Source organism: Fusarium venenatum, assembly GCF_020744135.1.
Source record: "Fusarium venenatum strain MPI-CAGE-CH-0201 chromosome Unknown EDB82scaffold_1, whole genome shotgun sequence".
In the NCBI taxonomy this organism is placed as follows: Eukaryota; Fungi; Ascomycota; class Sordariomycetes; order Hypocreales; family Nectriaceae; genus Fusarium; species Fusarium venenatum.
In genome coordinates, this window is record NW_027072129.1 from 8,061,542 (window position 1) to 8,086,125 (window position 24,584).

The following is a 24,584-nucleotide window of genomic DNA, read 5'->3' on the forward strand; positions in this document are numbered from 1 at the left end:
TAAACCAACGCGCCTGGGGTAGACAATTGCAACTTTAGACATTCTACACTTCTTAATTTATCACAAAGTAAACAACCAGAGTAAATACACAACACAATGGCTCCTACACGACCAAGAACAAGATCTTCGGGTCAGGGCTCCCCTTCATTTTCCAAGACCGCTGCGGCCGAATTAGTTCCTCTACGATCTGGAAGCCCTACAGCGCACCCACCAAGTCCCATCAAAAAGCGAACAGCCGGTACCATCACGATGCAACAGAAGCAGGCCATGATCGACAACATGCAACTTGAGAGTATGAGAACATCGAACCAGAAATTTTTCACGCGACTAACCGTTCTTCAGTCACCGAACGCGCTCGTCGACTAAGGGCTCAATACAATTATATGGCCACAACTGCGCGCTCACGTATTGAAATGCGACTCAACAGAATCCCCATGTCAATGAGGAATGTCAAGATGGGAGACTTGCTGCAGAAGTATATGGATCAAGAGAGACAACGAACCGCAAGATCAGCGGCTATAAGGAAGCCCCCAACAACAGCACGAATTACAAGCCCAGTCAAACAGGCCCAACACAGCGCGCACAACTTCAAGTCTTCGACGCGTATGAACAAGCGCATGAGGTTTGTGCACATTCAGTATTTCAAAGCCAAGTGCTAACAAACTCGAAGTGATGCTATCTCGGGAGATAAGGAGAACGAAATCGAGCATAACGAAAATGCCAAGAAGAAGGTCCGAGGTGTACCAAATGGAGATGTGTCTCAAGTCCGACCTGCACTGGTTCTTTCACCAACTTCGTCAAACTCGCGAATGACAAACCGACCAGTCTCCCCTATCAAATCCGGCATTGCGCGACCTGCTTCACCAATGAAGAACCCTTCACTATCTCGTTCAGCTGCTGCTGCGAATATGCTCTCAAGCATGGTGGAAAAGGCAAAAGCCTCACGCGGCGGCATAACAAGAAAGGTCACCACATCCTCAAACATAAGCACAAATTCCAGTAGCGCTGCTGCAGTGAGGAATAAGAAAGGCCCTGCAAACGCAACTTCTCGGCCCCCAGTCTCGCGGCCAGCCACGCGGACAGGGCGCAGGTCTATCGCCAACAGTGATACAAGCGAGGCCAGCAACGGAACAGTGATAAGAAAGGGGGGCCCAGCAAAGAAGGCCTCAGCTTCGCGTAAGGGGGGTGCAACAGGATCAGTGCGCAAGACAACGGCAGCAAAGGCCAATACTTCGACTGCAAGCACAGGCACAGGACGAGTGTTGCGGAAACGGGCATAGAATAGACCGTGATGAAAAGCACATGAGACTTGGGACTTAGTTGGTGTATTGGTCATTTTATCTTGGTACATGGTATGGCGTTCAAGGACTAGGCGAGTCGTGATGCATGGGAAAGCAAGCTCCAGGTTATTTTACGATATTGTTTGAAACTGCGTGTGCCTATAAAAGAAGAGCGCAAATTTTCATGAACAAACCCCCTTAGGCTATTTTAAATCAGAAATGCCTTTTGGTATATATCCCCGTCCAGTCTATGCGGGAGTAGCCTTCTTCTTCTTCTTGTCCTCGACAAGTTCGATGTGATCCTTGGGTATGTGCTTGTACTTCTCAAGCAGAAACTCCTCCAGCTCAATGCTGACATCACCCTGTACGACAATCTCGTCTCCACCACCGGGGAGCTTGGTGACTGAAGCTCCCGTAGCAAACTTCTTTCCAAGATCTTTGGCGACCTGCGATGATGTTGAGTATTGTTGTTCTTTAATCACGAAACAATATACGTAGTGGGCTCACCTTCTTCAGCTCCAAATCAAATGCCTCCAATCCTATCACAGCGGTGACAAACTTCTTCTTGTTTCGCTCGATGCGCTTGATCGTGATCATGCTCTTAGCCAACATATCAGCGTGCTTTGCTTCGGCGGCTTCAGCCTTTGCAGTCTTCTTCTGTGCATCCTTCGCGGCTCGTTTCTGGGCTTCGACGGATAGCGATGCGGTAGCGGCTTCAAGGGCCTCTGTAGATGCGTTTATTGTTATCACATGTCCATATTGTTCAACCAGCCTCCGCAGTCACGTACCTGCTGACCAGATGCGGCTGTACAACTCTGGTTCATTCTTTTCTAACCATTCTTGGCATTTCTTGACTGTTCCGCCATACTCGCAGTACTACTTGGGCGATCATTTAGTTGGAAGGGTTCTCTCGAAATTGACTTGTAAATGGGTCGTTACCTCTGGGGGCAGAGTGCAGACTATAACGTGACGCAGTTAGATTTGTCTCGATTCTCGTTTTCGCGTCATGACTTGGGGGAGTGAACGTACCACCACAGTAGGTGACATGACGGCTCTGAGGCTCGCCCTCGGGCTGTTCCACGTCTGCCATGAAGATTTTAAACTTGTTATTGTCCTTGAGTCGATATTGGATAGAACTTGAGGCCAAGAAAAATGCGTGTCTTGTTTAAATGATCGCGTTGCTTGTGATACCTGTGGATTTGAACCTATGGCGGGGTAAATTTCATGGAGGGGCACTTCACCTAACGAAACTGGGCTCAATCAAGCCTTGCCAGAACGTACCTTCGTAACCTTTAGTACGGGCAGGCAAGGCGGTCGGAGCTTCAAGCCTGAGGCAGGTTGCACTAACAATTTTGAGCTTCATATTCCATCCATAGTGGTCACCCTAGACTTGAACAAAATACGGCATCTATTTCATTTGATGGCTTCATTTATGTACTTAATAATTCACACGTTTGACTTTACTTTGAAATTACTCAATCCATCTTTTAGATTCCACATCGACACTAACCTTTGTCGCAATTGACCGGTGTTTTATTATGCTCTATCAGTGATCGTTCATCACTACATGATGTGCTCTTGACATAGCAATGAAATGAACGAACTTCCTAGTATCTCCCATCCAGCGTTTAGAGATTTGCTTACAATCCGGAAAGTCTTATTCTCCGAAAGCACGAACTCCACAGACCATCGAGTTTATCCGCGCTTAATTCAAACCCTGCAGTATCTCGAGATTTGCCTATGCAACACGACGTGACGAGAATGACCAACTACAGATTGGTGACGCTAACTTGGTTACATTGAAATGATATGCGCGTTTACTACGTACAATCTGACGGACTAATTACTTCTTCTAGACCCATGGACAGGAGTCAAACCGCCAAGGGCTAGGGTCGTCGACCTCTTCTTTTGAGCTTTATGTCAAGCCACGATGAACTACGTCACTTCTCTCACTTATAGGGATGACTATTGTAGAATGTTTGATGTCTGGTCCCGGATTACCAATATCAGGCAACGGTGGATTACATTCGGCGCCTTCCTCATCTCTAGACGTTTGATCGATCAAACAACGGTCTCCCAAAGTGGTCGCCATCAGATCAGAATGAACAATTAATGGCCAGTGAAATATTGAAATCGACAATGAGATTGAATAAACGACATGCGACAAGTTCGGAAATCGCCCCTTTGGGCTGGCTCTGTTGCATGACTTGTCTCAATCAAGCGACCTTATGGTCTCTCTCTTCATGCGTTTAGGCAGTGCTGTCACAAAGATGATGATGCATTTGGCGATGTACAAACAATGCCAAGGGGCAGTTAGCCGCCGAAGAAACAACCCCTATCATTTATTGGCTCTGTAGGGTGGTGGCCTGGCCAATGGTCTCTCACGGCTGTCACAGTCATCACAGCTTTCGCGCGCGCAACAAGTTCTACCCCTGTCAATCGGTGTCAACCAAAAATAGAAGCCCACGATTTTCTCCCTCATTGGTTCTTTGAGGTTATTAGCTGTTCGGTAGCGGGGACCAACCGACCTAGCGACCGGGAATCGATGCCACCTTGATGCAACCTCTTCCTGTCTTGTATACCGCCAACACAGACCTCACCTTGCTCTCGCAGCCTTATGTGCCAGTCAGCTTCTTCAACGCGATATTGGCGCTCTGATGGCCCCCGCCTCCGCCACACATCATTCAGTGGATGTCTGCCGATGCATCGGCCCACCTGAGCTACAGTACGGTGGCCGGCGTGCTACTGCAAGTGCAGTGCGTGCCGCCCAACCCAACTCGTTATGAGCCCACACTTTGGATAGCCGCTCTAGCGAGCCTTGATGATCCTGAGCAAGACTAGTCTAGCCTTCGGGCTTTAAGACTTTGACACTCCCCGGCCAGAAGCCTGGCCTTCCTCGTCTACATTCACTTCTTACCATCTTCAGCCTTCCGTGCTGTATCACTTCACAGATCCGTATAGAGCCTCGTTGATCGAAGCATCCTGTCGTTTTACACAACTTAATACTGACGCAGGCCGTCCCCCATTATTCACACTAACAGTAATACAATCAGCCTGTTTGTTGCGTTAAGCCCTTGGGCTATTGTCAGATATCAGGAATAGCTGATATATATACGCAACATGGCCGACACACAAAACCGATATTACCCCCTGGACTCTTCGCTGGCTCGGAAGCACAGGGGGAGGCTTAATCCTATAATCGAGGAGGATAGTGACGATGGTATGACCCAGAACGGAGGTCGCAGACTAAGACGAACCGGCAATGCTCAACTCAAGATCGAGGCTTGGTTGACACCGATGAGCGATCACTTCCCGACACCAAGGGGGATGCATTATCTCTCCGCTCCGGTTCTACCATCTTCACCCTCAGCTGACTCGGCTACCGACACTTCGCCAACAACCTCCAGCAATCCCTGGAACCGCCAAAGTATTGCCACCGAGGCCACCGAGTTTGAGGACCTCTACGATGTGACGGATGATGAGGATGATATGGTCCGGAGAAGGGCATCTGCTAAGTCGAGGCAGGCCCCGACAAAGCAGCCCACTCCGCTTGTCATTCCAGCAACCCGCGACAATTCTGTCGAGTCGTGGTCTGCTGTGGATAACATGAAGAAGTCTCTGACTTCACCAGTCCCTTTGACTCCATCCGTCAAACTCACCATGTCGCCCGCTCAGATGGAGTTCATGCACGAACAGCACGCCGTACCAACACCAACAATGTCAGCACCTCCGTCCCTGGATGGCAGCTTGACTTCAGAGCAGCTCGCGGCAATGAGCGCACCGCCCACGCCCATCATTGGTAATGAGGAATCAGTTACGGATGATGCTTGGGCTGGCGTCCAGCTCCAGCCTGGTGCCCTGGCTACTCTTCAAGCCCTTGCAAGCGGCGAGGAAAACCCCCATGAGCAGCCATATCAGGTCCTCGAGGTTCCCGAGCAACAGCCTGCGCACCAAATTGTTGAGATGCGACAACAACCACTGCGACTCATTACTAGTTTTCAGCCGCAGTCCACTATCAACAGGGCTTTCTCTCCCAACACAAACCGTCAGTCTCTGGCCGACTTGACCAAGCTTGATATCCCCTCTCCAGGCGGATTTTTCTCTGGTCTGTCTCCACGAACCCGCAACACATGGCACATGCCCTCCAAGTCTCCTGAGGACATGCCACCGCCTACATCGACCACTGCCGAGCAGTTCTACCGATGCCCCTGGAACGCAGATGTTTCTGCTCCCTCTGTTCCCAAGCGCAAGGACTTCGTCGAGGACTTTTACCGTAACGTCAGATTCACCCCCGCTCCTACCGAGCCCATCGTTGAACAGGTAGTTGAGCTTAAGGAGGAGGACGACTTCTCAGATGATATGCCCACTGCTCGCCCAGTTTTTGAGCACAAGACCGCCCCTTCCACTGTCGAGTCTGCCGCCGCTCCTGCTTCTCCTCAAGCCGAAGATGTCCCTACTGAGATTGTCGTTGATTACGATCCCGACTATGCTCGCAAACAACAAAAGGAGGCACTCTCTCACTTTGACCGTACTGAGCTCTGGCTCATGGCCCAACGATCTTACCTTCGCGGTGTCCAGGATGACACTTCTGAGGATGATGGTGGTCTCAACACTATTGCTGAGGAGGCCGAAGAAGAGGTCGAGCCCTCCATGGTTCAGAGCGGGCTCCCTCCCCTTAAGGTCCAGCCTGAGCAGTCCATTGCTCCCCTCAAGAAGAGTGTTCGCTTTTCCAACCTGGTCTCGACATCTGATCACCCCAAGCGTCTGCCTTCCATGCTCGTCCGCCGTGAGTCTGCCTACTACCGAGCATTCCAAGACTACATCATTCGCATCCAGCGCCAAGATGTGTTTGTTCACCAGCTCGCTCGCTTTGAGGCCATCCAGGCCCAACGCGTTTCTCTCCGAGAATCCCACCGTAACCAGCTTCTCGGCAAGTACCAGCTCAGTGTTGTTCCCCAATCCGCCAAGAAGCGACTTAGTGCCAACGTTGCTCGCGGTGATGACACCATCGTTGATGATCCCGAGAAGCTCCGACATGAGAAGGAGGTCGAGGCCATGAACCAGATGACCGTTGCTGCCTGGCACGTTGCCGCTATGAAGATGCTCAACGGTGGACGCCTGATCTCTGCTCCAGTGACCAAGAGACTTGCTCGTCTCTCTCGCGCTGCTCCCAACAAGAGCGGCGTTGTCCGCGAGCGCGCCAGGGTTCTCGATCTTGGTGGACAGACCACCTGCGACTGGGCGTGGCACTGCGCGCTCCAGTTCCCCAACACCAAGGTTTACACCGTCACCACCAAGTCTATTCGTCAACTCTCCAACTGTAACGTCCGCGGTCCTCCCAACCACCGTCAAGTCGCCGTTGAGAAGTTCTCTCGCCTCCCCTTTGCGGACAACCAGTTTGATCTCATTTCTGCTCGAGAACTTCACAGCATCCTCAAGCTCTTTGGCGAGAACGGTGAAGATGAGTGGGACACTTGCCTCAAGGAGTGCATGCGTGTCCTCAAGCCTGGCGGCTACCTCGACTTTTCCCTTCTTGACTCAGACATCATCAACGCTGGTCCCGTCGGACTAGCCAAGAGCGTCGAGTTCGGTTTTGCTCTCAAGACTCTGGGATATGATCCCAACCCCACCAAGCTCTGGCTTGCCCGTTTAGCCCGCGCCGGCTTCCAAGATACTCGTCGCATCTGGATGTGTCTTCCAATGGGCGCCAGGCGAAGCATGTACAAGCCCCCCACTCCTCCCATGAAGGATAGCCCCGATGGACAGGACGTCAAGACCTGTCAGATGGACGCCATGGTGATGGGAAGCAGTGATGACATTGCCAGCGCTTGTAGTATTGCTGGCGGTTGGAACTGGGAGCGATGGCTCCTCCGCTGTGAGATGGAAAAGGTTGCTGGTGAGCTGCGACTCGCCGATACCACCACTACTGGAACTGCCATGGAAGAGGCTGGCAAGTGTCTAGATGGTGTCGCCGCTGTATTCGAGGAAGGCCGAAACTGCAAGTCCGGCTTCCGAATGCTCAACGGTTATGCCCAGAAGCCCAAGGCTGGCACCGAGACCATCAAGATTGCTCTCCGCGAGTGATCTGTGATGTATAAAGAAATTATTTTTCCTTTGTCAATAAGCGCGAGAAATTTCACAGATATAGATGAAATTTTGCTTTTGGAATTCGTATATACGAAAAGATACAGAACAATTAAGTATGAAGGGATGACGGGATGCGTGAACGCCGCTTTCACGTATAATGGGTATCAGGTTAGGCTGCATGTGTTTGGCGAATGGGGTTTATCCATGTTGTGTACTTACAGATACCATTGTAAATAGTGCAGAACATGATGTTCTGGTTTCCCTTGACGGGAGAAATTTCCTTTGTATGAAATATCTATTCAACCAATATTCGTTGGAGTGTGACTGGTGACTGGTGATGAAAGTTGCCAAGGCAAGTATTATAAGATTGACTCGTACTGTCTTTGACTGGATTTCGTATATACATTCATCTTCGACTGGCTTTTGGGCTATCCGTCCATTACTTCAAGCACTTTCATAATTATCAACAGACTCTAGTGTTCTTTAAATGACATTATGAAAAATCATAGTAAATAACATGACTTTTGAGGTATCTCGTGTCTTCAAAAGGCAAGAGGCGATTGGATAAATGCTGATTCTAAAACGGGAAAGGTCGGGCGGGCAAAAAGAGGGGACCCACATAGCCGACAGCTTCAATCGCAGCTCCATGACCCATCACCATCATTGACGACTACACGGACGCCTAGGAAAAAAGCATCACCACCCTCGTCGGCATCCTACTTCGATTCGACTCGTCCACTCTCGCTCCGAAAACCTAAACTTTACAATGTCGAACAACAACTGGCAAGAGGAGGCCATGCGCCGTCTCCGACAGATGCAGCAAGCTCGTGGTGGTGGTGGAGGAGGCCCTCAGATGCCCCGAGCAGCCGGTGGTGCCCTTGCTGGTGGTCTTTTGCTCGCCGGTGGTGCTCTGTTTCTGTCGAACTCGCTTTTCAACGTCGATGGTGGCCAACGAGCCATCAAGTACCAGAGATTGACTGGTGTCAGCAAGGAGATCTATAACGAAGGTACAAAAACAATTATATCGGACGATCCGGCTCAGAGACTGACATGGGAAAATTATAGGAACACACATCAACATTCCTTGGTTTGAGACTCCTATTGTGTACGATGTCCGAGCAAAGCCACGCAACGTTGCGTCCTTGACCGGCACCAAGGACTTGCAGATGGTCAATATCACCTGCCGTGTGCTTTCACGTCCCCAGATCGATGCTCTGCCCCAGATCTACCGAACACTAGGTACCGACTACGATGAGCGTGTGCTGCCCTCTATTGTCAACGAGGTTCTCAAGAGTGTTGTTGCTCAATTCAATGCCAGTCAGCTCATTACACAGCGAGAGAACGTCGCCAGACTGGTGCGAGAGAACCTTGCTCGACGAGCTGCCCGCTTCAACATTCTTCTTGATGATGTCTCTCTAACTGTATGTTCTAATCTTGCAAGCTCAATTTGAACTTCTGGCTAATCTGCGACAGCACCTCGCCTTCTCCCCCGAATTCACTGCCGCTGTTGAGGCTAAGCAGGTTGCCCAACAAGAGGCCCAGCGAGCCGCCTTTGTTGTCGACAAGGCACGACAGGAGAAGCAGGCCATGGTTGTCAAGGCACAGGGTGAGGCCCGCTCTGCTGAACTGATTGGTGAGGCCATCAAGAAGAACAAGGCCTACCTGGAGCTCAAGAAGATTGAGAACGCTCGACAGATCGCTGCTCAGCTTCAGGAGGCTGGCTCCAAGAACAGGCTGATGCTTGATTCCGAGGGTCTGGGTCTCAATGTTTTCGACAGAAACGATAAGAGCTAAACGGATAATTGACGGGCGAGCTGTGGAAGATGAAAAGAGGTGTTTATTAGGTTTAATGTAACTCTCCACTGTATGTCTACCTACCGAAAGGGTTGTACTATTATGAATAATGAGGTAGTAAAAGAAAACTACCTATTCTGCTCTGCTGTAAATTGGTCACGTTTGGAATGTTCAACTACTAGCGAATAATGTACTACATAAACAGGGCCAGTCAATCACGTCGAGACCAGACTGGATGCCCATGCATTAGTGAATAAAGACATTTATAAATGTTAGTGAAGCCTCATGAAAATCATAACATAAAAAAGCACCAATAGTATCTGAAGTATGTAGGCAGTCGAGGCAACCGCCATCCCCAGTACCAGAGTGGCCCCTCCTTCCGTGAATGTTAGCCTAGAACCCCACCATCGATCCGAGCTCAGTCAGCCCAACAGCGTCCAGCATTCAGACTTTCCCATCAGCCTCCTATACTCGAAACCTGCACGACAGTCTTCTTCTCTCTTCTTCACGAATTACAATAGGAACCCCCCGAACACATTAGACCCAAATACCATACCACAACCGCAAACATGTTGATCAAGTACGTCACCGAAACTTCGACGTCATGCAGGCACGCGGCTAACTTTGCGATTCAACAGGGTCCGAACATTGACTGGCAAGGAGATTGAGCTCGATATTGAGTCAGAGTACAAGGTAATATTGGGCGGGCGTTTCATACTTGGAGTGGACGAGATGCATGGGCTTATACTGACTGCTTGCAGGTCTCGCAAATCAAGGAGAAGGTTGAGGAGAAGGAGGGTATCCCGCCTGTTCAGCAACGACTCATCCATGGCGGCAAGCAAATGTACGTTACAAACAACCACTCGCAAATACTCACCAGCCTACTGACTTGCCTTGCCCAGGACCGACGACAAGACCGCTGCCGAATACAACCTCGTTGCCGGAGACACTCTGCATCTCGTCCTCGCCCTTAGAGGTGGACGATGGCTAGCATAGATAGTATCTAACGATAATTTGAACTGTCAAGGCAGTTCATATTTCCTAGCATAGGGCATTCACTACGAGAGTTTAAGGATCATATATACCAAGGGAGGACGCACGAACACACGCAATATACACCAGCCGTCGAACCAGAGGAGTCACGATATCGAGTCAGCTGGATGCTAAGGATGCGCAGAACGCTCTTGCCAGAAATCGACACTATTTAGAAGATATACGCAAGATGGGAATACTATAAAACGATCGAGTGGTTGCCATTCAAGTTCTATAAAGCCTCACTGCCATGTTTGTGTTCTTTGCCGCCATCACTGCACACAAGTCGCCCGCTGAGATAGGGGTCTATGCCCAGTCTAATTCATGTGGATTACTGTGAAATCCTAGTCCTATTCTTGCTTGATGTGCCAACCCTCGAATTTGTTTCTCGGCCTTTGAAATCACTCGTTATAACTCGTACGCCAGCCAGTAATGCAACAAAGATGCATAGTCTCTCGCTCGGTAAAAACGCCCCAGCATACTGCCATCAATGCGGTTGAAAATAAAACAGATAAATCAAAAAGAAACTGCCCTCGGGGCTTTATGCCCTTCTTTTGGGCTTGTGAAAGATATCAGTGCCCTTGCGCTTCCGCGGGTTGACGGTAGAAGGAGGTCGTGCGACAGATGTGGGTGGGGGGGGCGAAGAAGCCGGGCCAGGCTCAGGTGAAGAGGACAGGACACCCCCTTCGGGGCTAGGGGATCTTTTCCCCTGTTTTACTGGTCGCGATGACCGAGGCTGTGAAGGTGTTGCAGCGGCCTGAGGTTTAGGACCTTTATAACTGTTGGACAGAAGACCAGATCGCTTGACATTGGTCGCTGGTCTGCTTGGAACAGATGAAGAAGGACGGGAGGCGACCTTTCGAGGAGGTGAAGGATCGTCGTCAAACAAATCATCACCACCACCATCATCGTCATCATCCGAGTCCGAGATGTATTGCGCTCGCTTCTCATGAGCTTCGACTAGCTCAGACGGTGTTGGCTTCGAAGAGGCCCGAATTGCTGGCTGAGACGCTCTCTGGTAGTCATTAACCATAGCAGCAGGCGCCTTGTGAAGTTTCGTAATGGCGTTCGATGCCTGTGTCGGTCTCGACAATTTGCCATGGATACTCGCGATTTCCTTCGTCTCCCTTCGCACCTTGCGCATAACGCTCGCGCCGTTATTGGTCTTTGTGCGACTACCCCTTGTGAAAGCGAGTGTGCTGCCGTTGGGGTCCCGTGCGCCAAATCCCCAGGGTTTCTTTGGTCCGACCCTGCCCCCCTGAGGCAGTAGCCTCCTATCGTCGACAATCATGGTTTTGGTCTTGGCCCTGTCCTGCTGAAGTCCTTTGAATGCGTCCTTGAGCTTGGCCTCACTCTCGTCGAGGGCTTTCTGGTGATCTTTTTTGTACTTATTGTAGACTCGATACCACTCTGTTGGGTTGGAGGGTTTGTATGCCTTTTGTTTGAACTCCATTGGGAACTCGTTCTTGATGATCTTGAGCCATACCTCGGCAGTCTCGCCTTGGATTTGCGGAGAGTTGAGTTCGATGTTGCGTAGTTGTTTGGGGTTGTCGATCTTTAGGAGAAGGCTACGGACGGTTTCATAGAGAAGAAAGTTGCCAACGCTTTCAAGTGAGCGGATGTTCTTTATACATGCCGCGGTGGCAAGCTCAGCGAGAGACTTGGGTGGCATATTGATTATGGGGTTTCGATTCGAGTATTGGTTTCGATTAGTTGTGATGTTATAAGCGGAGGCTATGTCACGCTGCTGATTGAAGGGTTATGGCGAGTGCTGGAGCGGCGCCAGAAATGAGAGAGTAGGGTTGTAAGAATGGACCAAGCTGTGAGAGAAAGGAGAGTGATTAGATGTAGGAATCAGCGATATAGTTGACAAGCATGGTTGTGCAGGTTATCAACACATTGCTAATTGAAATCTTGAAAGACTTTGTTGTTAATAAAAGGTTGTCAGAAGTCGAAAGGATGGGAAGTTGTTGGAGGCTGAGCCACGACGTAGTTGTCGAGGATGTAATAGGCGAGACGTCTTTTTGGCTATGGGGTGCAGCTTGGGGAGCATAGGTCTTTACTCTATTGGTTCAAGTGCAGGATGACTTGAGAGAAACAAAGAGGATCTGCACAGAGATGACACAAACCAGCGTGAAACATAAGTGGGAACTAGAGGTTTATATGTTGCAATATTTTATTCAGAGTTACGTATCCACTCAAATAAGTTGAGTTATTTTAGTAGCTTTAGATGATCTCCACTTAAAGACATGGTCCATGCATATGTTCTCGGGCTTTGTAGGCTTCCATGTAGCGAGTGAGTCCTACTCTTTCGCTATCTAAAATTGCTACCCTGTAGCTATACGTTTTAATTGTTCTTCACGTTGCAATATCAGCTATTTTAATATTGCAGTGGGGATTGAATTGAAAGAAATATAAAAGTGTGGTTTCTCTTGAAATAGGCAGTTGCATTTTTGTTATTTATTTTTTTAATGTTTAACTGTAAGGTGTGGAGTTGCTCTTTGGAGGTCAAGGTTATGACAAAGTACAAACCAAGACAGGGCCCCGTTTTGGTACATTTTTAGCTCCCACTGCCTGTAGTACACTCTCTCTACCTATCTCTCTCTACGTTGTATCTCTTTCTGCACGCGCCCGTCACCAACCACAAACTTACCTCCCACATCAACCAACCATGGCCGAACCATACATCAAGCAAGACCCTCACATCAAGCCTGATCCCGATGCACCAGCCGAGGAGGATCTATATGAAGACGCTGGCGACCTCGAGTTTTACGACAAGAATGCTGGCGCTTTCGAGACGCTTTATCTAGCGCGCGTTCCTCGATACATGTGGGAAGCTTGGTACAAGCTCACTGAGCGACTGGGCGACGACGACGAGATTCAAATTGGCACTTTGCGAACATGGACCGACCAAAAGCCAGATGGCACTTCGGACGTATGTTCTTTACCCAGGCAGGCAAGGAAGGCATGATGATGGCATCATACTGACACACGAATAGACCAAACTTCGCATGCTTCTTTCTTCCAACTGCCCCGAGCACCAAGTGCTGCCTCGCGAATACGACCTCGAAGTCCTAGAGCCTAACGTCAACAATCACTTTATCTTCAGCGAGGAGGATTTGCCCGGTTTCAAGGCGCGGAGCAAGGCGCGACAAGATGCTGCCGCCGCCGGCATTCCCGCCTCATTGCTAAGGCAGAAACAAGCCAACAACAGCAATGGACCAGACAAACCGACTTATGACCGCAGGAGCCGATACCAGCCATATTATCGAAAAGCGGTTCCCAGTAAGTGCAGCCGTGGATGCTTTGCGATAGACCAGAGAGTGGATGGCTAACCTATCACGACAGAAAGGACAAAGATCTTTGGCAAGATTCATTATGATGTTCGCGTGGAACCTCGCGACATCAGGGAAGAGGAGCGACTACTTCAGCAGAAGTTGCTAGACGCAGAGGCAAACAAGTCCAAGCTCCGAATCATCAGCCGAAACGCAGCCTCATCCATTGTCGCTCCTGGAAGCGCAGGCGCAGTCAGCTGGGGTGGCAGCTTCATCGTAAGCTTTTCTCGCTCTTTGATTCCATTTCAAGCATATTGACAAATCTCCTAGAAAAACACAGCATCTACAGCAAAGCCAAAGAAGGGCGAGGTGTTCAAGGCCGCCCGTATCCCAGAAAACCAGCTTCTGGATCTTATTTTCGAGTGTTTCAGGCAGTATCAGTATTGGTCTATGAAGGCGTTGCGTCAGAAGCTCCAACAGCCTGACCAATACTTACGTCAAGTGCTTGAGAAGATTGCCGTCCTCAACAAGAGCGGTCGATTTGCCAACCATTACTGTTTGAGCGATGCTTACCGCGACAAGGGCGGCGCAGAGGCCCAAGAAGCTGCTGCTGAGCCCGCTGACGACGATGACGATGACGAGGAGATGGAAGACGTATTGCCAGCTTCTTAGTATCGCTGCTCCTCACGCCTCAAGACTGGGCAGATGAGAAACAAAAGAGGTAGAATTTGATTCAGAGAGTTAAGTGAAGGATGTCATTTAATGCGGTGTTGCAATGGATTCAAACAAAGGATAGGGTTTTTAGAGCGTGATACCCTTTTAGTCTATATATTACCAGAAGTAGTCAATCATTTAGCGAACTGCCTTTTACTGTTGCCATTCGCTTGTCACTGTTGTCTTGTATCCGGCCTTGAAGCTGTATAAATAGTAGGTAGAAAGCTTGGCTAAGCTACTAACTACTACTCTTATTGCTTGGTTGTTGTGATCCACTCACTCTCACTATTTCGAGAACAACTACGTAATGATCTTCCCCGCAATAACTACTAACTACTAAAAGTAGGTTTCTTTGGTAGACTCCAAACTGATCAGAGGCGCATTGCAAAAAGCTATAATAATATTAAGTCAGCTGCTGGCCTCCAAAAAGAAGCTGCTTTCCAGAATCTTGACTCAAATGCTTATGCTCATAGCTCTTCTCCACTTGTTGATCATCCCGGCAACTTCGCTTACAACAACAACCTCAACTCAAGACTACCTTTACTACTCTTCTTGTTACAATATGCATCTGGTATTTGACTTTGACGGAACAATCACTCAGCAAGACTCGATTGGGGAGCTTGCCCGCTCAGCCATCGAGATACAACGGAATAGGAAAGGCCATGATCTCCAGGCTTCATGGGACCAAGTGGTTCAAGCCTATGTTGCCGATTACAGACACTACAAGGAGAATCACCCATCACCAGAGGACACGCGGACATGCGTGGACCAGGAGTTTGACTTTCTTTCGGGTATGAAAGACGTGGAGGAGGCATCGTTGCAGCGTATTGCTGAATCACATATATTCGAAGGCTTGGATGCTGAGACGCTGTCGCAAGCGGGAGCCGATGCTGTCAAAGCTGGGAGGATCAAGATCAGAGATGGTTTCACGGATATAATGAGATTTGCGGTGGATAGGGACTGGAGCGTGAGCGTTATATCAGTCAACTGGTCTCGTTCCTTTCTTCGAGGTGCTCTATTACCACATACGCTCGACATCATCGCCAATGAACCAGCCCTGGACGGAACGATCACTGGACCCGAGTTTTTCGACGGGCGAATGACAAACGCAAGAGAGAAAAAAGAGGCTCTGAAGCATATTATCAAAGAAAAAGATGGAAAAGTGGTTTACTTTGGGGATTCGACAACGGATATGGAGTGTTTGCTCGCAGGAGGCGTCGTAATATCAGACGATGAAGAATCTTCTTTGTTGAAGGCATTAAGGAGAATCAAAGTCAATGTTCCACATGTCAGTGAGAAAAGAGAGAAAGACGGTAAAGTGAAATGGGCAAGAGACTTTCGGGAAGTGTTGGATAGTGGACTGGTGAATGAGCAGTCATAAGTTAGTACTGAGAAGTCAAAGGACTCCTTGTTTTAGTGAAAGACTCTAACCTTGAAGATTTTGTTTCTCTTTGTTTCTAAATTAAATGTCATTAGTGGACGTACATATTGAACAATGCTCAATGTGCATGAATTCGGGCACGGGTGAACCTTGTGGTACTGCACAGCAACGTGAAATCTTCACGCCAATGATGAGGCTAGTGCAACAATACATTAACACTGAAATGAGGTTCATGTCGACAAAGTAAAAACTTGGACAAAAAGAAACGAGGTTTCCCTGCATAGAGGGATACGCTTTGTTTACCTGTTGATGGGACTGCCTGTACATAAAGAAAACGATTCACAAGAATCTGGTTTCTGTGAATACCAACACAGACCAACTCTTCACCATCTTATTTGATGGTATAAGAGAAAAAAACGATACAATGCTCGATTCTCTACTAGATTCCGTCCTCTCCAACAGAAACCGATTCAGACAAAACCAGTACCCACCACTATTGATAGTTACACCACTATCATCGCCAACCAACCGTCAGCATGTGCTTATACGCCTGCGTCGTCTTCCTCTGCGCCCACGAGCGCTGGGGTTTATGTGTAAAGACGTGCCAGACCGCCGAGAACTTCCAGGCGAACAAGGTCGACCAAGACTGCTTGGTAAAAAGCCCTCACGTGCCTACATCGCGAAAGTTGCAGAGAAAGTGCAGCAGCTGTATCGTGATGGAAGACAAATTCGGCCAAGCTAAGAAGAGCATTGAGGATGTCAAACAGGCGCTGAAGAGGATTGGAGAAGAAACGAGGAAGAGAAAGATGGAAGGGGAGAAAAAGAAAGAGCAAGAAGAAGGCAAGGCAAGACCGGCTGTGGGTGTAGATTGTGGTCCTGAGCTCGGGGTTATTAGCGAGGAGGATGAAGAGATTGGGGAGGATTCTGAGATGGGAGATGGGTCTTCCTGGGCGAGTGGTTAATGTGCGTGTTGGATATGGATGATGAGGATACGAATACCCGTTGTTTGCTTGTTTCTTTGTCTTGGAGGATGGAAAGGAAGATTGATACCCTGGATTGTATAGAATTTGACCCTAGAGTCGACAATTGAGTTGGTTAACTAACAGATCCGTCCAAGTTGATTATAGGCTATTGTGATAATTTGTGATAATTTGTGTTTATCTCAACGTTGGGCAGCAAGGCTGTACAGTTTAACATGACTCCTTATCTTGATTCGGTTATCAGTGCGAGGAAAATGAGTCTCGTGATGTTGGTTCCATGGATTTCAACGTCAAATGTCACTTTACAAGAACCTGCGCCTCAGTTGAACACCCCGTATTTACGCCCGAGATAAACCCAGAACGGCAACTCGCTTACAGATACAAAGTGCCCCCCATATCTCAGCCAATTGGTGTACAGTATGTCACTACTTCCTTGATCTTCTGGAACCCTTCTTCTATCCCCCGGATCTAATTCAGCTCAGCCACGACCGAGATGCTCCGATCCCCCGTCCCCGGGTGGGTCTGCCTGTCATGCCCCCGGAGGTTCTATCGCCGTCCTATTCGCCGAGCCGACATTATCTGACGGATCTCTGGGCCGTGGAAAGGAGCATGAGACATTCTGGAGTCTCTCAATGACCCCATGACGCTACTATGCGTTGCCTGAACACATGGGGGAATAAAGTCGGGCTCCCACTGAACCAGGCACCCTGGTAACAAGTCTCTTGGCAGTCAGCTCGAGAGGAGAGACAATTCACCAAAACTCATACATAATAAGCTCGACCCGCCGCTGGACGAATAATGTCATTTCACTACATGCAGTTGGAAAGGAGTTTGCATACCTTGTTCGCTTATATTGGTCCCCCCCCACCGACATTACGGACAGCCCCAAGCTTAACTTGACATCCTTTAGTCAAAGATTCTCATGAACAGCGACTTCTCGGCCCCGTTCAAGAGGGTCGCCGTTCTTCTCAAGTCCCGCAAGACTACGTTGTCCATCTCGGGCGGCGGAGCGCAACCGCCCTAATGGGGTTCGTCCACCACGGCCTGGATCTGTTCAACTACGACCAAAAGGTCTGTTCTAGCCAAGTTTTGATCACCGGCGACGACACTCCATCAAATATTGAGTATGATGAGTATGTTGTTTACAAACCTCCAGAAAACTCTGGTCCTGCGCCTGCGCCTGCGCCTGCCACTCTGAACCATCCTTGGGTACAAGACGATGAGCATATCACTCACCACTTTACCCGCGATGATACTCCCGGGACTACCATCTTTGATCTAGCATTTCGTCGTGGATATATGCTTGACCGAGAAGTTAGTATACAACAGCAAAATGCGAAATAAGTTGACTCATTATTTTCAAGGGCACTTTCCGAAAGCCAGATGCCGATGAAGCACCATCAGCTGGCATGGAAGGTCGGATTCGCAGAGTGTAAGTCTTACCAGTTATTGTTCAAATCAATTTTCTAACCAGTCGCAGTATTTGCTTCAAGCGTAAAACCATTTATGATGGTAACCGCGAGATTCTTAGCATGACAGTTAACGACCTTGCGGTCATGAATCTTCACCCTGCTACTCTGCAGTACTCAACCCGTACCACCACAGAATCCAGATTCTGGTCTAAAGATAGATCTCAACTGAGTAAGTTCACCTGCAGTTGTACAGAGACCATATTCTAACTATGCATCCAGGCATTATTCTCGCCTTTTCAGAGATGCCAAAGACGCCTTGTGACTTCCTTTCCATGACTTACAATGTTCGTGAACGCTCGGCTACCATCTTGGTCCGTCAGTCATGGGAGCCAAGACGCCACAACATGGACGACCTTGACGAGTACGACCATCGTCTGGAATCTTGCAGGACTCACTGGGCGCATCCTCTCATCACGCCAGTTGTGCTGCTTCAAGTACAATTCATGCGATGCGAAGAGGCTGTCAGCGAAAACAACTCCAACGTCGCCCACCTGGAATACGACGTCAGCAATATTGCTGGTTTCGATGCAACAGACACTGGGAGGCGCCTCAGCAGGACCTTCAGCAATGGAAAAGACGGAGAGAGGATCGCATGGGGGCCCATGACAATGACAAAGCTCATGAAGAGAGCACACGAAGTTCTTAAGGATACCATCAAGCTTCTCGACACCATTCGCTGGATGGAGCGAGCTATCAAAGTATTGATCCTGGCTGGCGACGAACTCAACGAGCGAATGGGAAACAGTTTGTGTTTCGGCCAGGATCTCAGTATGCTGAGTCCTAACATCTTGGACCCTTCAGGGGGACCTCCTCCAGTCAGTCCGGTTCTTCCACCTAGACAGCTCCCCAAGCTTCAATTGCCAGACGAGATCACCGATGGCGATTCCTTGGGACCTCATTGGCATGAGATTAGACAGTATCTTGATGGATTGCTGCGTCTATGCATGGGCCTCGAAACTGATAGACGCATGTCAGAGGCTAGATGCCGTGCTCAAATCGACATGGTAAGTACCCAACCACTTCCCCTTTCGCCCAAATAACAGGTACTCATTACATACCACAGATCTACAGTAAGATGGCACAAGAAGACAACATTTTGAATGCTCGGATGGCTGTAGCATCCTCTCGTGATAGTTCCTCCATGAAAGCACTTGCAGTCATCACCGCTGTCTTCCTCCCCGGCGAGTTTCTTGGCACACTCTTCGGCATGTCCATGTTTGACTGGCTCGGCCCAGACGAAGAAGACGACGACGGCTCGAACCCCATGTCTGACGCAGTGAAAATAAACCGATTCGGGCAGAATTTCTGGTACTACTGGGCCACCGCCGTGCCCCTTACCATCATGATTCTCATCGCATGGCGAGTCTGGTGGGTTAGCCAAGACCGTTACTTCCGACGCCATCTATCCCAGGAGCTCAGCGAGGAGAGGTACTGGACTGCTGATGGAAAACCTCGACAGCTGGAGCGCAGTTTCCTCTGGGATTTCTTCTATCTTTCCGCGAGGCGGGATGAGAAGCCGCGTGCAGTGGCGGCAGAGGAGCTGGCTGAACTTGAAACTGTCAACTCTACTACGAAGGAAGGCTACGATGGGGGGCTGCCTCGAGCTACGAGTGTGAGGCAGAGACAAATCCTTGAGACAAGGAAGTGGAGTCTTCACCAGAGGGGGGTCAATACAGTTGTATAAGCTATGGTTGCTGTAGTTGTGATGTTGATAGCCGAGCATAATGTGTGACATTTACGAGTTTGCGATGAGATATAATTAGGATACCTCGAAGTTCTGCATTTATTACTTACAAATTGATATAGTTTCTTTAGAACGCCATCCTACTACACGTATCTGAAATACCATATAGTTTGCTCTTGATCCAAGACAAGACTTAAAATCGTCAAGTCATATGCTGTTGGCAGAGAGCACTTTCACCACCTCGACTTGGAATGGCCCATGTTAAACAGTCTATCATATGACCACTCATACGTATGGCGATCCGAGTAATAAGTGAAATGATATGACATGCATACATGCACGGTGACATTAACTGATGTTCTGTAAGATGGCAGTTGCATATCTCCGTGAAAAGAGTTGCGTTTGGTGCCTCATCCATGCATGACAGAGGCTGTACATAACTGAAAGACGGGGGCATGACCGATGTCTTGTATCAGGGATAGACAGCAGAATTTTCGATGCGAGCGGCTGATCGGAGGGTTTCTGAATCACAAATTGTGGGCAACTGGAATGTTGATTGCCAATTCGGGTGCCATCTAAGGACATCGCGATGGCTTCACTAGTTTAGTCTCAAGGTCGCTAGTTCAGCCATAGGACAAACAACACGGATCAGTAGCAAGCAACAGAGGAATGAGAAAGAAAAGAGTCTGTTTATTTCAAATCATCAACGCTTGGACGTTGTGAAAGAGGCAGAGTTGACTGTAGTATCCGCGTCCAACCGGTTTATACCGTTGACAAGTCCAGAATGAGCCTTAGCAACGCCTTTACCAACGTTTGATTTCTGGATCATGATCTAGACCCTCGAAACTTGATTTCTTGTTGCAGACAAAGACAGTGTTGACAGGTTGTAAATGTGAATCATTAAAGGGGTGTCTGCGCCCTTGACGTAGCGGGAGCGCAAGGGAAGCCTTAGACAATAGGCGGGAGCGGCGTCTTGCATGCCCTAACAAGGGCCGAGAGTAACAATCAATTGTTTTTCTCCCTTTCTATGTTCTAATATATAGACAATAGACAACTTGGCGATTGTCCTTCAATTCTTCCCTTTATCTTGAAAGTTAGATAGATCAATGAGTCAGCAGTCATTAACGTCGAATCAGACAAGAATGATCAATGGGTCAGGAACAGGAACAGGACAAAATCGATTAAACGAAAGGAGGCTTGCGCAGGAACGACTGCCACTACATGTGCCGCCTAAACTCTATCATCTCATCACCACCCACTAACACCAGAATCGCCCAACATCACCAGTATCAAGCGTATAGAAACTTATTCTTCCCGTCTCGCATTTCAAAAGTCCTACGTCTTAAACTCTGACCATCCTTCTCTAGTATCATCAACCACTGGTTCCAGACACTAAGCGCATTCCTCGTCAGGGTCCCAAGACATACCAATCCCACGTTTTAGGGCCTTGTGGCGTTCAATAAGCTCAGAAACTTTCATCTTCATGTCTCATTTGGCATCGAGACACCCTCAATCGAGAACGGAATCCCCTAGATGGGGGGGTCGACGATGCTTTCCGTAGCATGCTTGGACGTCGTCTTCCCACTGATACGCGTCCAACATACGCTTTCGTCAGCATGCTATACTCCTTCAGGGTCGACTACTTATCCTGAACCGACATAGATCAAGTGGCGCCCCTTCATCATGTTCAATGTAATAAATTTGCCTCGATTCCCGTGTCTCACTCTTTTGGCTCCCCTTCTCTTCCCTTTAATCTCACCCTTGAGCCATTCCTTTCCCATCACTATCCAACCAACGTCATTCGTTCCTTACAAGTCTTCTATTTGATTCTCTTATAGTATAGTGTGTTCTCATCCTCCGGTTCCGTCACCCTGGTTTCTGTCTCACTACCAGCCTGCCTTCAGTATCTTGTCTCAGCTTAAACTCCCTCGCAAGACCTGTTGAACCCCTTGAACCACTTTCTGAACACCATCTCACACTTCACGAGGTGTCACTCCTTTACAATCACCTTGTATCGTTTGCTTATAAGAAGCACTAGCACTTATTTTACTTCCATCTCGGCCTGCCCTCACCATCCATCACATAGACTTCCACAAGTCTGAAAACGATTACACTCAACGACAGACCTCTTTTGCCCTAGACTATTCGAGTGTCTGATATGCTCAACCAAATCTTTCTCATTGCGCCTCTCTTGGCGCAAGCAGCCTTGGCTGTCCCGTCAGTGGAACCCAGACACCAGCACCTTCATGGCCACATGGAGCACTCACACGGTACCAGGACCACTATGTCAACTGCCGTTCGTCGTCAAGCAGAACAAACTCTCGAGGCAGCGCCGCAGTTCATCCCACCCAAGATGCCGTATGCGCTCAAACCTCAAACCAAGGTAGTCAAGCCTACTGCTGCAGCTAGTAATGACGACGACGACGATACAGTACCTGGTTTCATTCCGCCCAGAATGCCTTTTAATGCAAAGGCTGTTCAGCAAAAGTCAACCAACGAACAGGCCAGCCCCCAAAGGCTCGCTTCAGTTGCCTCTCTCAACAACAAGAAAACAACTGCAAAGGACACAAAGAATTCCAAAAACACTAAAAACACCAATGCCCAAAAGCTTGCACAAGCTCAGGACAATGACGATGACAAACTGCCTACCTTCATCCCACCTCGATCACCTTTCCGAGGTCCCAAAAAGCCTCAGCCAACCCAAGCTGTCCCTAGAGACACAGTGCCCGAGTTCATTCCTCCCCGAAACCCTTGGGCTCAGTCCAAATTCAACACACGCTCAACAGACAGCGATGGCCAGGGTGATCCTGAAGAGACTACTACCCCTGATTCTGACCAGGCGGCGTCTCGAATCGACCTTCTAAAGCGTGATGACGAAGATGAAGGCGACGAGCACTTCTTAGAAGAAGATGACGACGAGTTCAGCCCTTCGGACTTTCCCAACCTTGGTGGTCCTGAAGATGACGAGATTGTTGATGCCTCGAATCAAGATTCCGAGGATATCCCCGCCGTCAACATGTCAGAGCAGCAGGGAGAGCCTGATGGTGGAATCAACACCCAGGATGATGGGAACTCCAAGCACTACTTTGGTGGCGACTTTGATGATGAAGACACTGAAAACACTCCTACTCGTCTAGAAGCTCGGGGCGTCGCAAAGCGCAACATGCTTTACTTTACGAACTGGTGAGTTCTTGCCCATCTCTCGGTTACTAGTGGGTGCTAATAATGAAGAACTAGGGGTATTTATGAGAAGGATAGTGTCGAGGGATTCCATCCCAAAGACCTCCCGGTGAATGAGATTACGCACGTACTTTACTCTTTTGCCAATGTAAATGCAAAAGATGGAACAGTGTAAGTACGTGTCAGCTGCAATTACGAATCAGTTACTAACAAAGGATCAGAGTATCATCGGATCCTTGGGCAGATGTTGAGAAGCAATATTCGGGCGACACTGGGGGTGGAAACAACGCATATGGATGTGTGAAGCAACTGTACATTCTCAAAAAACAGAACCGCAATTTGAAGGTAGTTTTACTACAAAGCACCAATATTCTAAAGTGAAAATGCTAAGATATATAAACAGGTGCTGCTTTCGATCGGTGGCTTCAATGGAAGTCCTGCACTCGCCTCTGGCGTAAGTACACAGAATGGCCGAAAGCGGTTCATCTCCACTGCCGTCAAGCTCATCACCGACTGGGGATTTGATGGAATTGACATTGACTGGGAATACCCGGTCAACGCTCAAGAGGCCCGAAACTATGTTCTGGTACTCAACAATCTTCGGAAAGCTCTTGACAAATACTCAGACGACAACAAGCTTAACTATCGCTTCCTACTCACAGTCGCTTCACCCGCGGGCTCGAGCCACTATAACACGATGGACCTCAAAAACATGGACCCCTGGGTTGATGCCTGGCACCTCATGGCTTACGACTATGCTGGCCCATGGGATTCTACTACTGGTCACCAAGCCAACGTCTTCGCGTCCAAGAAGAACCCTCTCTCTACAAAGCTCAGCACTGATGCGACTCTTAATGACTATATCGCTGCTGGGGTGTCTCCTAACAAGATTCATCTGGGCATGCCTCTCTATGGCCGCTCCTTCTCTAACACAGCCGGTCTCGGCAAACCTTATTCAGGCACTGCCGGCGACTCGGAAGGAATCTACTTTCTCAAAGACCTGCCTCAACCCGGAGCAGTGACTACCTTCAATGCAGATCTTATGGCCAGCTACACATATGATAAGACGAAGCGAGAGCTTGTGACCATGGATGATCTCAAGTCAGCTCAGTACAAGGCCAACTACATCAACCAGCGCAATCTTGGTGGAGCTTTCTATTGGGAAGCCCGTGGTGACAGAGCTGGGCCTGCAAGTGTTGTTGCTGGTGTCAAACGTACCCTTGGCACGCTTGAGCAGAGAAACAATCTTCTCAAATACCCAACGAGCATGTACGACAATATTCGGAACGGTATGCGTTGATATGGCGCAATGCACTGACTATTTCCTTTGTACCCAAACTTTGTACGGATATTTGGGATGGTTTGGAGTTCTGGTTCAGTTTTCATTTGTTAAAATTGCTTTATGGGATGTGACTGGGATCATGTCACTTGTAGACTATAGATAAAAAGCCCTCGTTAGATAATGGCATACACTCTCTCGTTCTTTAAACATGTTTCCAATTATCATACTAAGCTGAGAGGATAAAGACTCAGGCGCCACCTAGCCAAGCACATCAAGACATGACTGTCGAGCTTCGTCTCTTGCGCTTTCAGCAGAAGCTAGATCTAGACACAGATGACAGGCTGATGTTCAACCAGGGTGGTCATAATTGTGGAATTTCGTGATACTGTATTCTGGTATTATCGTCCTGTCAACTATTTTCAC

The 24,584-nt window shown here is 48.8% G+C and overlaps 11 protein-coding genes across 11 annotated transcripts; 9 read left to right on the forward strand and 2 right to left on the reverse strand.

The window, feature by feature from the left end:
- Positions 1 to 20: 20 nt before the first annotated feature.
- EDB82DRAFT_490189 (Borealin N terminal-domain-containing protein) lies at positions 21 to 1,445 on the forward strand. The gene is made up of 3 exons (XM_025729370.2): positions 21 to 292; positions 343 to 622; positions 671 to 1,445. The coding sequence occupies exons 1-3, from the start codon at positions 97 to 99 to the stop codon at positions 1,278 to 1,280; spliced, it is 1,086 nt and encodes a 361-aa protein (XP_025588602.1). The 5' UTR covers positions 21 to 96; the 3' UTR covers positions 1,281 to 1,445.
- On the reverse strand, positions 1,446 to 2,648 carry EDB82DRAFT_490193 (translation initiation factor SUI1). The gene is made up of 5 exons (XM_025729366.2): positions 2,310 to 2,648; positions 2,220 to 2,239; positions 2,069 to 2,156; positions 1,788 to 2,005; positions 1,446 to 1,726 (listed from the first exon to the last, which is right to left on the reverse strand). Exons 1-5 carry the CDS (start codon positions 2,368 to 2,370, stop codon positions 1,529 to 1,531), a joined length of 585 nt encoding a protein of 194 aa, XP_025588601.1. The 5' UTR covers positions 2,371 to 2,648; the 3' UTR covers positions 1,446 to 1,528.
- Positions 2,649 to 4,400: 1,752 nt separating this feature from the next.
- EDB82DRAFT_543805 (uncharacterized protein) lies at positions 4,401 to 7,364 on the forward strand (the record flags this gene model as incomplete). Its single annotated transcript, XM_025729355.1, has 1 exon — positions 4,401 to 7,364. The coding sequence occupies one exon, from the start codon at positions 4,401 to 4,403 to the stop codon at positions 7,362 to 7,364; it is 2,964 nt and encodes a 987-aa protein (XP_025588600.1).
- A 647-nt stretch (positions 7,365 to 8,011) lies between these two features.
- EDB82DRAFT_490196 (band 7 family-domain-containing protein) lies at positions 8,012 to 9,503 on the forward strand. The gene is made up of 3 exons (XM_025729344.2): positions 8,012 to 8,374; positions 8,433 to 8,788; positions 8,841 to 9,503. Exons 1-3 carry the CDS (start codon positions 8,134 to 8,136, stop codon positions 9,159 to 9,161), a joined length of 918 nt encoding a protein of 305 aa, XP_025588599.1. The 5' UTR covers positions 8,012 to 8,133; the 3' UTR covers positions 9,162 to 9,503.
- A 4-nt stretch (positions 9,504 to 9,507) lies between these two features.
- Positions 9,508 to 10,329, forward strand: EDB82DRAFT_83574 (ubiquitin-related domain-containing protein). Its single transcript, XM_065610062.1, has 4 exons — positions 9,508 to 9,741; positions 9,800 to 9,854; positions 9,923 to 10,005; positions 10,064 to 10,329. Exons 1-4 carry the CDS (start codon positions 9,731 to 9,733, stop codon positions 10,155 to 10,157), a joined length of 243 nt encoding a protein of 80 aa, XP_065465799.1. The 5' UTR covers positions 9,508 to 9,730; the 3' UTR covers positions 10,158 to 10,329.
- A 385-nt stretch (positions 10,330 to 10,714) lies between these two features.
- On the reverse strand, positions 10,715 to 11,967 carry EDB82DRAFT_83576 (RNA polymerase II transcription factor SIII subunit A-domain-containing protein). Its single transcript, XM_025729333.2, has one exon. The coding sequence runs from the start codon at positions 11,863 to 11,865 to the stop codon at positions 10,735 to 10,737; it is 1,131 nt and encodes a 376-aa protein (XP_025588598.1). The 5' UTR covers positions 11,866 to 11,967; the 3' UTR covers positions 10,715 to 10,734.
- Positions 11,968 to 12,729: 762 nt separating this feature from the next.
- On the forward strand, positions 12,730 to 14,413 carry EDB82DRAFT_490203 (transcription initiation factor IIF, beta subunit). The gene is made up of 4 exons (XM_025729321.2): positions 12,730 to 13,128; positions 13,193 to 13,478; positions 13,542 to 13,744; positions 13,799 to 14,413. Exons 1-4 carry the CDS (start codon positions 12,865 to 12,867, stop codon positions 14,138 to 14,140), a joined length of 1,095 nt encoding a protein of 364 aa, XP_025588597.1. The 5' UTR covers positions 12,730 to 12,864; the 3' UTR covers positions 14,141 to 14,413.
- A 54-nt stretch (positions 14,414 to 14,467) lies between these two features.
- EDB82DRAFT_490205 (HAD-like domain-containing protein) lies at positions 14,468 to 15,779 on the forward strand. Its single transcript, XM_025729310.2, has one exon. It carries the CDS (start codon positions 14,640 to 14,642, stop codon positions 15,561 to 15,563), a length of 924 nt encoding a protein of 307 aa, XP_025588596.2. The 5' UTR covers positions 14,468 to 14,639; the 3' UTR covers positions 15,564 to 15,779.
- A 40-nt stretch (positions 15,780 to 15,819) lies between these two features.
- Positions 15,820 to 16,874, forward strand: EDB82DRAFT_490206 (uncharacterized protein). The gene has a single exon (XM_025729299.2). The coding sequence runs from the start codon at positions 16,100 to 16,102 to the stop codon at positions 16,523 to 16,525; it is 426 nt and encodes a 141-aa protein (XP_025588595.1). The 5' UTR covers positions 15,820 to 16,099; the 3' UTR covers positions 16,526 to 16,874.
- A 692-nt stretch (positions 16,875 to 17,566) lies between these two features.
- EDB82DRAFT_472148 (uncharacterized protein) lies at positions 17,567 to 19,699 on the forward strand (the record flags this gene model as incomplete). Its single annotated transcript, XM_025729288.2, has 5 exons — positions 17,567 to 17,857; positions 17,908 to 17,975; positions 18,024 to 18,184; positions 18,235 to 19,019; positions 19,079 to 19,699. 5 exons carry the CDS (start codon positions 17,567 to 17,569, stop codon positions 19,697 to 19,699), a joined length of 1,926 nt encoding a protein of 641 aa, XP_025588594.1.
- A 1,710-nt stretch (positions 19,700 to 21,409) lies between these two features.
- Positions 21,410 to 24,381, forward strand: EDB82DRAFT_83618 (glycoside hydrolase superfamily). Its single transcript, XM_025729277.2, has 4 exons — positions 21,410 to 22,882; positions 22,937 to 23,050; positions 23,101 to 23,224; positions 23,283 to 24,381. Exons 1-4 carry the CDS (start codon positions 21,858 to 21,860, stop codon positions 24,177 to 24,179), a joined length of 2,160 nt encoding a protein of 719 aa, XP_025588593.2. The 5' UTR covers positions 21,410 to 21,857; the 3' UTR covers positions 24,180 to 24,381.
- Positions 24,382 to 24,584: the final 203 nt, after the last annotated feature.